Source organism: Prionailurus bengalensis, chromosome B1 (assembly GCF_016509475.1).
Source record: "Prionailurus bengalensis isolate Pbe53 chromosome B1, Fcat_Pben_1.1_paternal_pri, whole genome shotgun sequence".
Lineage (NCBI taxonomy): Eukaryota > Metazoa > Chordata > Mammalia > Carnivora > Felidae > Prionailurus > Prionailurus bengalensis.
Genome location: NC_057344.1, coordinates 132,921,222 through 132,937,919, shown reverse-complemented (window position 1 = coordinate 132,937,919; position 16,698 = coordinate 132,921,222). Strand labels below are relative to the sequence as shown.

General features: G+C 40.0%; 1 protein-coding gene across 3 annotated transcripts in view; it reads left to right on the top strand.

Moving 5' to 3' along the window:
* Window positions 1–16,698, top strand: part of HERC3 (HECT and RLD domain containing E3 ubiquitin protein ligase 3) — a 118,271-nt gene that overhangs the window by 11,981 nt on the left and 89,592 nt on the right. For all 3 annotated transcript variants that reach the window (XM_043572194.1, XM_043572196.1, XM_043572195.1), the window contains exon 3: window positions 1,516–1,783. In XM_043572194.1, the coding sequence (XP_043428129.1) occupies window positions 1,558–1,783 (226 nt within the window). In that variant the 5' untranslated portion in view covers window positions 1,516–1,557. The remainder of the gene's footprint in view (window positions 1–1,515; window positions 1,784–16,698) is intronic.

The following is a 16,698-nucleotide window of genomic DNA, read 5'->3' as shown; positions in this document are numbered from 1 at the left end:
TAGTGAAACTTTGGGCTGGAGTCAGCAGTAATCAGCCAAAAGTTGATTGAGAAGCTGCCAACTCAAAGAGATATGCTATACTGTGTGGTCTTTGTTTAAGGCAGTTAAATTCTGGCTGAGGAGTTAAGTTATAAGATACTGAGAAAGTCTCCAAGGCAGTATAGTAGATGTGTCAGAGGGATGCAGGCTAACTGTGGCTGGAAGGGTCCCCAGAGGCTTTCAGGTAGAAAGTGAAGCTTGACTCTGAGCCAGAAGGATGTGTAAGAAGAAATGGCAGAGAAGATAACCTTTTCCCCCCCATTTTTCATTTTTGTTTCAAGTGGTGAATTATTACTATCCAAGCTAACAATAGACTACCTAAAGGGGTTAATTAGTTCAAAAATTTTTTTAATGAAATAGGCAGGGGCACTTTGGTGGCTCATTTGGTTAATTGCCAGGCTCTTGGTTTCGGCTCAGGTCATGATCTCGTGGTTCATGAGTTCAAGCCCTGCATCAGGCTCTGCTCTGACAGTGTGGAGCCTGCTTGGAATATTCTCTGTCTCTGTGTCTCTCTGTCTTTCTCTTTCTTTCTCTCAAAATAAATAAACTTAAAAAAAAATGAAATAAGAAAATTCAAAAGGTGCAAGGAGAAAGGACACGATGAAGTTGTGAGGGTAACTTCCAAATACTTATTGCCATAATGGTTTGCAAAATTGTTTTAGCCAGTCTCCTCTCCTGTACTCGGAGTTCCTCATCAGTGATCTAAAAATCACATTGTGTCAGTGTTCACTATTCATTAATACAAAATTTGTTTAGAAATATTTTTTTGAACTCTTAATAAAACACAAAAATAGCATCATTACTATGAACATTTTCAGTGATATTATGTTATCATTTTGACATGCAAGGTATCTGAAGAATATTAAGAGGAGTGTTAGTATTTATTTAATTTTTTTAATGTCTGTTTATTTTTGAGAGAGAGAGAGAGATATGGAGGGGCAGAGAGAGAGAGAAAGGGAGACACAGAATCTGAAGCAGGCTCCAGGCTCTGAGCTGTCAGCACAGAGCCCAACATGGGGCTCCAACCCATGAACTGTGAGATCATGACCTGAACCAAAGTCGGACGCTTAACCGACTAAGGCACGTAGGTGCCCCAGTTTATTTTTATTTATTAGAGTTTATTTATTTATTTTGAATGAGACAGAGTACATCCTCCAGGGGAGTGTTATTTATTTATTTTTTTTCATTGATTCTATTTACTACTTCAAAGTGATTTCCTTGGGGTTCCTAGTGGCTTAGTTGTTTAAGTGTCCAACTCTTGATTTAAGGTCAGGTCATGATCTCTCAGTTCTTGGGGTCAAGCCCTTCCTTGGGCTCTGCACTGACATTGCGGAGCCTGCTTGGGATTCTCCCCACCCCTCCACTGCACGTGCATGCATATGTACACACACTCTGTCTCCCAAAATAAATAAGCTTTAATAAATAAATAAAAGTGATTTTCTCTGACTTTTTTTTTTTTTTAACCTTGTTTTACAGAACTCTTTTCTCGGCTACATGACTCCCTGAAGGATAAGAACAATGTTATGTTGGGGATATTGGTCTCTGGGCCAACCTGGGATCAGCACCAACCTGCAAGGGATTGTGGCTGAGCCACAGGTGTGTGGATTCATATCAGATAGAAGCGTCAAGGAAGTGGCCTGTGGAGGAAACCACTCCGTGTTCTTGCTGGAGGATGGGGAAGTTTACACGTGTGGTTTGAACACCAAGGGGCAGCTGGGCCACGAGAGGGAAGGAAATCAGCCCGGTGAGTACACCTAGTCTGCCTTGATGATTGGTGAGGAAAGGCTGAGGAAAGGGGGAGAGCTGGTGGAAGATTTTTTAGTGTTTATCTTTCAAGAGGCTCTGACTGGGTGCAGGGGTCTACTGTTTGGAACTTTTGTGTTTAATTCAAGTCTTTGAACAAAAAGCCAGACTTTTCCTTTTTCCTCTTATTAGATGACATATGTAATATCACTGACTGGGGGAGAGAGGTTGACTAATTTAGAGTTAAAGAAATAGATTTTCCCCAGTGATTGAATGCTAAGACATTTTGATCGTTTTGTGGATTTGTAATCCTCATACACTCAATATCAGAAATATTTTCGCCTAATTTTTTTTTTCCTAATTGCATGTTCATTGTTTATTTTGGCCACATGCTTTTGTTTAGCATTTTGGGCTAAGTGCTGTGCTAGTTGTGAGTAGGTAGATAAGTGGGAGGTAGTGATGATGTGGCTCTAGGGATCCTCTGTGGAAGGATGTCTGAAGTAAGTCAAAGAGTATGCTGGAGGGAATTGGGGAGTGGGATTCATTCCTTCTGCCTTTGGGGGTCAAGGAGGAAGCATGAGTAAGACTTCAAGTGTGTGTGTATTAATGTGGCAGGAACATTAAGCTTATTGCACACACCCGAGTGTACCCAGTCATTTTTATTTATTTTTTTAAAAAGCATGGGTATCAAGGTGCAGTCCACTGTTCAGGGAATGTTCAATAGTATGGCAAGACTGGTGATAGAGGGTAAAAGGTGCTGTGCATATTTAAAGTCCGTTGGTTTGAATTACTTTTCTTCCTACCTTTTTTGTGTAAGGTTGACCTTCAGTATACATGTAGTGTGAATCTATGAGGTACCTTCTCAATGTTGGATTTTGGAGTAGAAGTGATGATGTTTAAATGAGTCTCCTTGTGGTGAGAAATGGTAAGATAGGGTCTTCAATTGTGACCATGTTGTGTGTTTTTACACTAACATGGGCATATGCCATTTTGTTTGTTACTATCTTTTTTTATTCAATCCAAATCAAGTGAGGCTACCTACCGAAGTTTCATTAAAGAAGAGCCTTGCTGATTTTCTAGATGATTTTATCTAGGAAGGTGTTCGTGTTCATCTAGGAAGGTCAGTTTGGCATTAGGATGAGCTAAATTTTTTCTGTGACACACTGTCTCCCTTCTTTCTCATATTTATTGTCTCCAATAGCAAGTGGCTGTGTTCCGTAGTTCACCTGTCCGAATGTCAGTATTAATTTATAAATTAATAATGTTGATCATTGGATAAAGGGCTATCAGGCTGGTCTTAAGGAAGTAAAATTACGAAGTATGTGAAGTATGATATGTGGGCTCCTTCCCTGTTCTTTGCTCCAGGTTCCTTCATTGGAGCCCTCCCTCAGATGTCCCACCAGGCCTGCTCCCTGGAGCAAATCCTAATGTTTTAGTCAGGGGTTTTCTAACATGAGGGCCCTGGACTCTTGGGATTTCACAGAAAGAGTTTCAGCATGGGCCATGTGTATTTACATGTGCAATGCACCTGATGCTACAGGTTTTCAAATGTAAGTAGATTCTATTCATTAAAATAAAATTTTAGTAATGGTGCTACCAATTCATAATTGAGTTAGTAAATCCTATCCATTATGTGTTTTACCAATTAATATGAAAGTATAATATGTAGGAAGGTTTTTGATTTCTAAAAAAAAATTTTTTTTTTTTGGAAAAGATTAAAAACCAAGGTCTTTCCCTTTCTCCTGTTAAAACTCACTTGAGTCTTACATAAAACCCGTACTCTTGCTCCGTTGCCCCCAATGAGAGCCAGTATCTAACAGTTAATGCCTAGAGAGGGATTAATGGCAAGTCACAGTCCAACAGCTTGGTCTTTCCCATGGGAATGTGTACACTCAACCAGGACTTAGAGACATGTAAGACCTACTTCATACCAATAGTACTTAAAGGATTTGTACTCACCCTGGCCAGTCTTTGAAGGAAGATGAGGAGGAGATCTTTCCAGTACTGCAGAGAGAACACAGGGTGAACCTTGAAGTCAGACAAACCTAGTGCAGGTGTTACCCATCTCTGATTGTATGTCTGAGCCTCAATTCCCTTTCCTATGAAAGGGGACTTCCTGTCCTAGTGTAGCTCTTGATGCAGTAGATTCGAATTGTAAAGACGACTCTGCAAAGCTACCTATGACCTGTGAATCTGCCCTGCCCAGGCCCTCCTGTCTGTCTGCTCTGTGACTCTGCCTTCTGTGGCAGCCTCCTTGGACACCTTTGTCTTAGAACCTGAGGTGAAAGGATTCAACCAGGGGTCACACCTGAGAAAGGAAACAAAGAGCTTACAGTACAAGGATAGCAAAGACCTGTGGGAGGCACCATGGTGAACATCTGAGTGCAATGTGGCATTGTTCCAGTGGAGCCTTCTGACACAGCTCTACAGAGTTAGTGGTGGGAGGTTTGTGGGCTCTGCGAGTGAGTGAACAGGAGCAGTCACAGCTTCTGCCTGCATACCCAGTCAGGCCAACGCCTCGGTCTGCAACTGTTCCCTGTAGGCAAGGCTGAGTGATTGAAAGAGACTTGAGCCAGAGGTGCCTCAAGAAGGCTTTTGGATTCCTTCACAGAACCCAGCCCATGCTTGTAATCTAAATTTGTAATAAGCAAGGCTGTAGTGTAAATTACAATAGATTCCAGAAATTTCTGTTGTTGGCTAAGCTTGTCTGTTAATTATAAACTCCATAGCAGCTGTGGAATAGTGCCTCTTTGAATGGAAAGATAATGTGGGTGGGCACCTCCCTCTCTTTAACTTTTTTCTTTGGTAGGTGGGTTCTAAATTGGGGACCATTTGGGTTTATTTTTAATGAGTGGGAAAAAGAGAATGAGCTTGTTTTCTCTGTGTGTTTATTGAGAACTGTGACCTGGAGAGCTGCTAGGCATGGGGCGGGTAGGGGTAGTTAGTGACAGACAGACCCTGTTTCAGGGCGCCTGTGCTGGCCCTGGCCTGCAGGAATGTTATCCCCAAATAACCCCTGTGGTGTTTGGGAAGGGAATTTGATAGCAGACCACTTCCTCAGGATGCTTCTGGGGGCAGTGGGTGGGTTTGTGATTTTAAATCGGTATCATTGCCCAGACCAAGGGTGTGAAAGGCTAAAAAGAGCAAGGGGAAGGAAAGATGGAAGAAGATGGGGTAGGGGATACACTGTGATGAAACTCTTCTGTTAGAACATGTTTCCTTGAGTCTGTCCTGCCAATTGATCAATTTATACATGTTGTCTAACTGGCATGGTTAAAAAGTACACACATTTATTTTTATGGAGGACTCCTGTACCTGTGATATAGCAATGGTATAAAGCACACACACAATGATTTTAAAGAGTTTTTTTTCTCCTTGAGAACATCTAATAGTTTCCTATTGCTTTTGCGGTTCCTAATGCTGCTGTGCTTTTCTTGTACTCTCATTTCTTCTTAGTTCTGCCCTTATGTGACCAACTTTGTGTGTGTTTGTGTGTGATGGGGAGAGGGCGGTTCAAGGATTCATCAAATACTGAAACTCCTTGTTATTAAAGGCCTCATATTTTCCCAGTGTGTTGGGCAGCTTGGGGTTCTAGCTTAGGTATGTCACTGACTCATTCATTTGTGTGTTGGCCAAAGGCAAAGAGCCCTATGATTCCCAGAAGCATTTTTTGTGGGCACAGTATCAAAGCTTCATCTAAACTCAGTGTCCAGATTTTTTTTTCTTAAGTGTTGGATTGGAGCACCTGGGTGGCTCAGTTGGCTCAGATCATGATCTCATGGTTTGTGGGTTCGAGCCCCTCATTGGACTCTATGCTGACAGTGTGGAGCCTGGAGCCTGCTTCAGATCCCTGTCTCCCTCTCTCTCTGCCCCTCCCCTGCTTGCTCTCTCTCTCTCTCTCAAAAGTAAACATTAAAAAAAATTTTTTTTTAAGTGTTGGATTGTAACTGTTTTGCATATTCCTCTTCCATATGACTTTTCTGTCCTTCATTCTCCCTATTACATGATGATGTAAATCTTACCTCTCCCCCCAAATCAGGGATAGTTTCAGTGACAAGGGCATCGTAGGGTTATTACTAACTGATTTCCTCATTTTTTTGCCCATGAATTCATCTCATAATTTCCTGAAACCTAGAGTTACAGAGCTACATTATAGGAAGATTTTTGTGCCTCCCCTCCTTTTTAATTTTTTTTTTAAAGAGGAAGCAAAACATGAGTTTTTCCTCCTAAATTATGTTTCTTTTAATTAATGGTTTTTTGTAAGTAAAGCTACTAAGCTGTACCTGAACATTAAGCACATCTTGAAATATTTTATTAAACTAAAATAGAAACTGGTTGCCCATAGAAAAAAAAAATTCAAGAATTTTACCTTAGTTTACTGTGCTTCTCTTATTTCTACCCAGCCACATTGTCAGCACTGTATTCTTCAGGTAATCCACAAGTCTCCTTTCCCCATGTATACTCTGAATTTTCCTATTGGGATTTTAGCCCAAGCTAATCCTTGTGTTATTAGGGATGTCTGAATTTATAGAAACCTCTTCTAACCTTTCTTCCTATTTGAGTAGGCAAGAACTGTGATAGGTACAATTATTTAATCTAACTTGACTATGTTAAAATTTTAAAATTCTGCATTGACATCTCAGGAAACCTTTTCATAGCAAACCTCAAGGATAACCATTTGTAAGCAGACTCAATATTTTTGTGCAACCCTGTTTGATTCATATCTATGATTGGTTCCTTTTCCTTCCTCCTCACTTAGTTTCTCCCTTTCTTGCAGGTAATTTAATCCGATTCACATTCACACTTTGTATTCAACCTAAGCATTTCCATAACGCCCATCACCATATGTAACAGCTCTCCCGCTGTTTGATAAATGAGGTTTATAAAGCAGAATATTTCAAAAGCAGCAATTCCCAGAGCTGTGGTTGCTGCTAACCCTGGTAGAAGTAACACTTTCAGCGAGCTTATCAAGTTGCTCGAGGGCATCTGAAGGACACAGTAACTCTGTCATGTTAATCAGCTTTTGCCAAAAAGCAAACTAGCTGAGCTGAAAGGATATTGAAGACATCTTATAATGACTTCCTATTATTGAAGTGCATATTTCTGTGGGCATACTCTGATATAAAAGGCAGAAAGTGCCATAGGAAATGTTCCGATCTCAACATTGGACTGTTTGGAGCCCCATCCTTTCCTCATTAGGAGTGGCAGGTGGTCCAGGAGGCTGCACAGCCCTTTCTGATGATGGTGATGACAAAGGTAGTAATCAAACCCTATGGAATGTGATGACTTCTTTTTAGCTGAGTGGACAGCTTTCTAGTTCAAGAGGTTTGGAGTTCAGGAGCCAATATTATTTAATAATTTTATTTCCTGTTATGGTTAATCAAAAATTACTTTTTCCTGTCTGTACTCAGACTACTTTCTTTAAAGATACTTGAAAGTTTTAGAAAATATGTACTTATTTATAAGCATATTCTTTAATGTGAGGTGTTATTTGTGACTTGTAAAAATTTGCAGTGTTACTTTTAAGTAATTAGCGCAGTGGTTTGCATCGTGATACAAGAGACTCCCTTCATTTGTTAATTGTAGGAGTGGTTAACTATAGATACTATAATCGCTTTCTATGTGCTTGACATTTTTAAGCTGACTAATTCTCATGACAGTTCTGTAAAGTAGGTCAGTATTATCATTCCAGGTATATATAAAAGAGAACAGGAAAGGGAGTTGAGTTTCAGTTTTGCTTGTGTGCTGACAGTTTGGTTTTAGTAATCCTAGAATTTTGTCGATGGACATCTTTTTAACCTCAGGCTGATTGGAAAGGCACAACAGAATTTTATTCTCAGAACTGTTTTTCTTGTTAACATTTAATTTCCACTCATTCCTTACAAAAGAAATAAAAAGGATGTAAACTTGGTCACTGAGAAACTTGTATTCTTTAATTTACTGGTTGAATAACCAGATATTGTCAAGGTGTTTTGATTAAAGATATGGAGAAATAATTCCCTTTTCATCTTTAAAATCACCAGATGACTGTCAGCTTGTTCTTTTATACTCTTCTGGGTGCCAGGTAATCTGGGGGAAAAGACACATGATCATTCATATCTCAGGCAGATATATATTGCCTTGCAATTTGCCTCTTGTTCTTTGTTCCTTTATTTCCTCAAATTATTTATTTCTTATTCAGTCACTGATTGAGCAGATATTTACAGAGTGACTGGACTACTAGGTTCCTCATTTGTTGTAGTTATTGTTGGAACACGATGCATTTAGTGCAAATCCTATCCTTTGGGAGTTTATAGGCTAGGAGGGAATGTAAGATGTGTTTCTGTAAGGATTACATAATACAGCTCACCATGTGCTGAGCAAGTGATCAGGGTTCTAAATGTGTCAAAATAAGAGTTGTAGTGAAGAGTTAGGTCTAAGTCAGGTTACCGACAGTACTAAATTCAGATTTCTAACAAATGGCATCTTTTACAACCACACACATATCAAGTTCATGTTTATCTTAGGATTGTGAGCTTGTGGGAGAAGTGAAAGCTAGCATTTCAGAGAAGGGGCAGCTTTGGTAATGGTGTCATTCTCCAGGGATTTCCCATGTTTTCAGTGGGTTAAGTCCACCCTTTAGTTCTGAATTTTTGTGTTGCAGTAACAATTTTGTCATTTGGCAGTTTTGATCATCTCTTGTATACCTTGGTGATCTGCAATCTTCATAGATCTAGGAATGATAAAATGTTTTTAAGAAATTTATCAGTCTGGATGGTATATGTCTCTTCAGCTGGTATTTTACAGTTCTTCAGGAGCTACCAGAATCTGAGTAAATGCACTTTCATAGCATGTAATGTTGAAATCTTCGGTAACTCTCCAACAGATAGACTGTCTCATATCCTTGCAGACTTTGAATCAGGTTTTGACTCATTTTAAGACATGTATTGTAATTTCTATTATAATTATTAAATGACTCATAACAGTTGAAATTGTTATTCTGAGTGATTTTCATTTGGAGTGTTAGCTAATTATGGAGGCAGCATAGTGAATAAGAGCATGGATTCAGGAGCTAGACTTCCTGTATTGTTATCCTGGCTCTGCCACTCACTGATTGTGTGATTTTGGGAAGGTTGCTTAACCTCTCTGTGTCTCAGTTTTGTTAGTTGTGAAACATGGATAATAATATCTACAAATTAGGATTTTTGTGAGGATACAATAAGTTGTATCTTGGGTTTTTGGAATAATGTCTGGCCCAAAGTAAGCACTCAGTTAGTGCTACCAGTAGTAACAGTAGTATTGTAGTAGTATGTGTTAACATCTTCCATTACATTTTTTTTGATCCTACTATTCCAGCATATTAAATTAATAAATTCATTATATATGTATATATTATATATATAATAAATTCATTATATATTATATATATATATATTTTTTTTTTGATCATTTTTATAGGTTCCCTTAACACTATAGGATCTGATGAATGGTCTTTGCATACAGGGGAGGGAGATGATATAAGCTTGGGTCATTAAGAGAGACTTCACATGTTATGTGAGTTCTAAAAGATGGTCTGTTTCTTGATGTTTAATTTTTTGGGGTCTTTCACCTTATTGGTCCCAAGAAAAACATTTTGCATATATTGGGCACTCTGTAAAAATGGGTTATCCACATATGGACATTCATGTATATATGTAATCTTTATGCCATGGTTAACATTGCCTCCAGCATTCTAGTCCAAAATTGCAAAGAGAAGTGAAGCAAAATAAGCATCTGTGGACATTATAGTACACCAAAGGCTTCTTTGTGATGCTTCTGGAGGACTTGAAGTGGTTTGGCGACAGTTAGTGGGGTGATTTGATCTTGCCACAGGTTCAGAAAATAGAGTACTATCAATTTATGCTGAGCCCAGCTGAATTCTGTGTGTGATTACTTTAGTTTTCCTTTTAGCTTTGATGGGCGTGCATCTTTGGGCAGGGATCTAAATGACCTGAAGGAAGGTTAAGTGGTTTTCCTTTCTGCATTCTGCAATCACCTAAGAAGAAATCACTTTGGAGTCTGAACCTGTCTAATCCCTGCTTTCGTTTTCCCCCTCCTAAATGGGCCTATATTAGGATGCTCTCAACTGTAAGTAACAGAATACTAAAATACGGCAGGAACAGTGAGTAAAACTGCGTATCTCTTTATAGAGGTCTAGGATTGGTTAAATCAGTGGCATAACGACATTATCAAGGACGTAGGTGCTTCCCATCTTTCTGTTCTGCCTTCATCATTTTGTTGTCTTTCTTCCCTGGGCGTGTCCCTTCCTAGTCACAAGGTAACCGCCACAGTTCCAGGCATCACATTCTCACACAGCTGTATTCAAAGGCAGACAGGAAGGGGAGTTTTCTTGTGTGTCATTTTTTAAAATGGGGAAAACCTTGCCTAGGAGCCCCCTCGTATATCCTCTTTTGCCTCACTGGCCAGGCCTGGGTTACCGTAGACCAGTCACTGGTGTGCCTGAGTAAGTGAAGTAGGAAATATCTGTCTGGCACAGTCAAGGGTCATCTCCTAGGACTGGGGAGGGGCCCAGCAGCCCTAAGAGTTCTGGTGCAAGGAAGAAGTGGGTGATGGCTGATAGGTGAGCAACACACAGTGTCTTCCGCGAGGTTGGTTTCATATTGTGTGCATACTGGTGGGATCTTTGACACCTTAAAGTGGAGTCATGGAGTTTTATTTTTGTTCCATATTATAATCTATAGTTCCCTTTATGGAATCAATAGCAATACGTTAACATCAGCTTTTATAACAACTGATGGCTGCCCTTATGAGGCAATGACTTTATGATGTTTATGGTATATGATATGGAATTGTGTATTTTTTTTAAAATGTATTTTTTCATGTTTGTTTATTTTTGAGAGAGAGAGAGAGAGAGCAAGCACGAGCTCGGGAGGGGCAGAGAGAGAAGGGGCAGAGGATCTAAAGTGTGTTCTTCACTGACAGCAGAGAGCCTGATGCAGAGCTTGAATTCACAAACCATGAGATCATGACCTGAGCCGAAGTTGGATGCTTAACCAACTGAGCCACCCAGGCGCCCCAGGAATTAGTATCTTATTCATCTTTGTATTTCATTGCTAAGCACAGTGTAGTAGGCACATAGTGTAGGAAATATGGTGAATAAAATGTCTCTTAGGCTTTACTGTTTTGTTGCTTTGCCATGTACTGTATGGGTTCTGGGAGATTTCTGGGGTTAGGTCAACAAAGATCACGGTGGTCTTTAAAGAAAATCACAGAATTTTAAGGATGGAGGATAAAAGAGTGACTTGAGTGATAACTATTCCATTTATGAGGCTTCACAGAACAAACATTGGGTTTAGTATCACACAGCAGAACTTCTCTAAAGGGAGCTTTAGTAGACTTGGCAACTTCAGCTCAGTAAACTTTATCACTTTTACCCATTTTTAATCAGACTGCAAAAATCTTGAATGTCTTGAGAGCATTGCCTTTAGCAAATAGTATCACCTGGGCCATGAATCAGGTGTTCATTTATTAGCAGTCCTCCTGCATTTAACTGTCAAACTAATATAAAGTCATGAAATGAGGCAGACACTAAAATACACCGTTTCCAGTGTCTTCCAGCCCTTACCACCGTACCTTTTCCTGGCAGTAAGTAAATTTCTAGGTGAGTAAGAATATCCATTTGTTAATACAATTGATACAAATACCTTCCAGTAATGGGAGGCTTTAAAACAATTATTTTTAATGTTTATTTTTGAGAGAGAGAGCACAAGCGGGGCAGGGCAGAGAGAGGGGTACAGAGGATCCAGAGCCGGCTCTGCGCTGACAGCAGTGAGCCTGATGTAGGGCTTGAACTTGTGAACCATGAGGTCATGACCTGAGCTGAAGTTGGACACTCAACCGATTGAGCCACCCATGTGGGTGAGTTTATGTATAAGGCAGTGGTGGATGGATGGGAGTGGAATTTTGTAGTGATGTGGAGATTTATGCTTCTTGCCAGTTCTCTAGCTCACTGATATGGTTGTAAGATTTCTTGGGTCTGATTTAGAGTCTGCATTTATTCCTAGGTGCTTTACCAGCAAGGTTTGCTTTGCCACTATGCTGTTTTTTTGGATGCCAAAATTAGCCTATTATGTTGAAAGTTTAATTTTCTTTCTTGTGATATTTTTATCCTTTGATACTCTATCAGGTATTGAAATGAAAACATTTGCAGTGGGCTCATACTTCCAAAGGAATATGATTTACCTCATTAAAATTTGAGAGAACTTTCCATGAGGTCTAGTCACAATAGCATCTCAGCCTGTCAGCTATTTGGGGAGTTGTTCATACTGCTAGGAGGAGAGTTATAAGTCTGTATCTTTTCTTTTTTTCCTTAATGCAACTACAATAACATTGACTATATTTCCTGTGCTGTGCTTTTCATCCCCATGACTTATACATTCTGAAACTGGAAACCTGTAGCTCCTACTCCCCTTCACCCATTCTGCCCATCCCCCCAACCCCTTTCTCTCTGGCAACCACCTGTATTCATGGGTCAGTTTCTGCTTTTTTACTTGTTTATTCATTTGTGTTTCTGATTCTACATATAAGTGAAATATATGGTATTTGTCTTTCTCTGACTTATTTCACTTAGTATAGTATGCTCTAAATCCATCCATGTTATCACAAATGACAGGATCTTATTCTTTTCTTATGGCTGAATCATATTTCACTGTATGCATATACCAATTTTCTTTTAAACAATATTTTAATATATATTTTTGAGAGAGAGAGAGAGAGAGAGAGAGAGAGAGATGAGCGGGGGAGGGGCAGAGAGCGAGAGGGAGACACAGAATCCAAAGCAGACCCCAGGCTCTGAGCTGTCAGGACAGAGCCCGATGTAGGACTCCAACCCACAAACTGCGAGATCATGACCTGAGCCAAAGTCGGATGCTCAACTGACTGAGCCACCCAGGTGCCCCATATACCACATCTTCTTTATCCATTCATCTATCGATGGACACTTAGGTTGCTTCCATATCGTGGCTATTGTAAATAATGCTGCAGTAGACATAGGGGTGCATATCTTTTGTAATTAGTGTTTTTGTTTTCTTTCACTACCCAGTAGTGAAATTACTAGATTGTATGAAATTGCTGTTTTTAATTTTTTGAAATGCCTCCATACCATTTTCCATACTGGCTACACCAATTTAGAGCTCTTTGCCCTCCCCCCCCCCCCCACCTCTTTTCAAAGTAATATTAATGAGAGCTTGCAGAGAGTCCTTAAAAATTTAAAGAACCTGTTTCCCACTTTGCATAGATTTGTGGTCGGTGTACTTTATCAAGTGAAAAGGATCATTTATTGGTTTGGAATTGGCCTAGTGCTGTATGAATAGTGCTGATCATGGTTAAATAGATTGTGCTGAGTGAGACAGCAGGTTCTACATTCTGCATGTACTCAGAGTCTGTGGGGCGCAGGAATGGGGCGGGGAGGTGGAGAGTGGGGGCCCATTATGCCTTTAGGTGCAAGTTGCCTGGTTTCCTTTAAGGAGGTGAAGGCCACTGGTGGGCCATCCTGGGTCTTCTCCAAGCCCAACTAGAAGTAAGAATACTGGCAACCAGGAGAAGAGAAAGGAAAGACAGGAAAAGTGGAGATAGCAGTCATGCTGAGCTCACCAGGAGGCACAAGTTAAGTGTTCTTTTTTTCTTCATATGGAGGAAAGAAGGCAGAGGTAATTATGGAGTGTTTTTATTTACTGTGAACTAGCACATGATAGAGATACCCCAAACCAGCTAGTCATGAATGAGAAATTGGAAGTTTTTCTGTGATGTTTTTATGAGTATTACCCTATGCTTTACCCATCTTACTGTTTTTCATTCTTCACTGAGGGTAGTTTCTGAAGCACAAAAGCTTTGGTGAATGTGTTTAGTATTTGCACTGTGGAGATGTTAGTGGTAAACAGTATATAGGCATTCTGGCGATTTCATGCTCTCCTGTTGGTCACTGGGTATAATTCAGATTGACTAGATGCCTGTCTCCTTTCTTCTTTAATATTCTAGCTTTAATATAAAGCTTCCTTGGCTAGTCTTATAGGGAGGATGACTCATCTTTAGGTTTTCTAAATAGCGACTTTTTATATTTCTAGACTGACCCAGTGTGACTAGGAAGGGGTGAGCCAAGTCCCAGAGATCAGTGAAGGGATAGGTCTCTCTTCCCCTGCCCCTGTTTTTCTGTCTGTCTCTGTGTCTCTCACTCAAACACACACACACACACACACACACACACACACACACCAACAGACATAGGTTGAATGAAGGGAGGGTTCCAGTACACTTCACCCAGGATTGGGCAAGGCCATTGGACCCATAGAATTTCTTTCTCTTATCATTTTATGAGCTCAAGAAAAAAATCAAACTCTTATTCCATCTCCTCACTGCCCATCCCTTTAGTTTTTTTAAATTTTTTTAATGTTTATTTATTTTTGAGAGATAGAGACAGAGTGTGAGTGGGGGAGGGGCAGCGAGAGAGAGAAAGACACAGAATCTGAAGAGGCTTCAGGCTCTGAGCTGTCAGCACAGAGCCCAATGTGGGGCTCGAACTCACAAGCCATGAGATCATGACCTGAGCTGAAGTCGGACGCTTAACTGACTGAGCCACCCAGGCGCCCCTGCCCATCCCTTTATTAAATCACTGTATGAATTACCATTTAACTGCCTTGATTTAGATATTTGGGTCAGAAAAACACTGTTTTCAAGTTTGTCCACAGTTTTAATGAACCATTAACTCTGGCAGTGTTCCAGCCACACACAGCTGTCTCGAGACCTGAGGACTGACCCTCTAGTGTCCAGCGGGGGAGCTTCAGGCTTTAGTGCATGTGGATGAAACCAACCAGGGAAAGCTCTGTGACAGGAAGGGCTGGAGGGAGCCAAAGACTTAAATGAATTCTTTTCTGTTCCACCGTGGGTGCCTCCTCTCTGTCCCTTGCTTGGACTGAGTGTCATCATGATCAGGCCAGAGCTGCAAATCAAGAAGCCGCCATTGGTCTTTTTTCACTTCTTTTGTTCCTCTTCCTTTACTGCATTCTTGACTCTGAATTTTGTACATCACTGTTTGTTTAATTTGTATATTTATATTAAGGACTAGGGCACTTTGACTTTCTTTATGCTTTAATACAGAATTTATTTCTGGTGAGGATTGCATGGCTGCCCAGGTGAGTCAGGCATATGCTACCAAGGCATTTCAGTGGGAAAGGATGGTTCACTTGATAAATGGAATTGTTAGAGTTGGCTGTTTACCTGCAAATAGACCTAGACCCCATAGCTCACTCCATATTAAAAAGTAACTTCCAGATGTATGAAGGACATAAATGTGAAAAGTAAAACTGCAAAAACAATAGGAAAAAAATTAGGGGAATGTGTTTAGAAGCTTGATACAGGCCGTCCAGGAGCCATAAAGGATAATGATTGGCAGGTTTGCATTAAATTAAATTTTTTCTGTGATACAAGGCATTCTTGAACAAAACCTAAAGATGAGTCTAGGTTGGGAGAAATAGTGCCATGAATTACCAGATAAAGGCTTCATATCTCAAATATACCAGGGCATCTTCAAGTTGATTAGAAAAAGATAAGCAACCCTGTAATGAAATGGACATTTTACAGAAGAGTACTTACAAATAGCCAATATGTGAAAGGAAATGAAAATTAAAATGAGATACCATTTTTTTCGTCTGTTTGATTGGCAAAAAATTTCAGAGAGTAATAATATTCGCTGCTCACTGGTACTGAAAAATGGGCAGTCATGCGCTGATTGAGGAAGTATGAGCAGCTACAATCCTTTCTGTAAATCACCTGGCTGTATTTAGTAAAATTTAAAATGGTTATACCTTTTGAATAAGCGGTTCTATTTTTAAGCTTCCTTACACAAATAAAAATGTTAATATATAGCAGAAGGAAATATTTCTAAGGATGCTTACTGCAGCAGCGTTTTCAGTGGCAAAGTAATGGAAACAGCTTGCTCATCCTCTAGGGAAGAGGTTGAATAAATATAACGGACAGTCAGAAGATAAAGCTTTAAGTACCATCTTTTATGCTGTTGACTCACAAATTATTTCCAGCCTTAACTTAACCGAATCCCAGGCTTGGTATCCATTTAAAATCTCTACTTGGATGTGTAATTGGCATCTTAAGTTTAACATATACCAAGCCAAACCTGATATTTCTTTTAAACCTGTTCTCCACCCCTTTTTCTCTTATTTTGTAAATGGCAGTACCAGCCGTCAGGTCACAAACCTTGAAGCCATCCTGGAACCCACCCTTTTAACTTTACTACCCTGTGAATTCCAACCCCCCCCCCCCCCGCCTCCCGCCCCGCCCCCAACCCTGCTATTTTCCTTCCCCACTTTGTTTTTCTTCATAGTTTAGGCCTGTCTCATATACTGCATTCTCTCTTTGTCTTGTCTTTGTCTTTCTCATATTTGTTTCAGCTCCATGAGGATCAGGACTGTTTTGTATCTCCAACACCTAGAATAGTATCTGGCATACCTTCAGTAATTATTATTATCATTTTTTATTTATTTTGTATTTTGAGAGAGAGAGGCGGAGAGAAAGGGAGAGAGAGAGAATCCCAAGCAGGCTCCACAGCATTAGCGTGGAGCCTGATGCAGGGCTTGAACTCACAGAACTGAGAGATCATGACCTGAGCCTAAACCAAGAGTTGGACGCTTAACCAACTGAGCCACCCAGGTGCCCCAGTAATTATTTCTTGAATAAATGAATGATTATATCATGAAAGAAACAGAGTTACTAATTAAGGACTATAGAATCCCTTTTTGTAGAAATAAAATCAAGCCAAATAAGTCAGAGAAAGGCAAGTGCCAAATTGTTTTACATATATGTGGAGCCAAAAAAAAAAAAAAAAAAAGAAAGGAAACTCAAGCTTATAAGTACAGAGAACAGATTGGT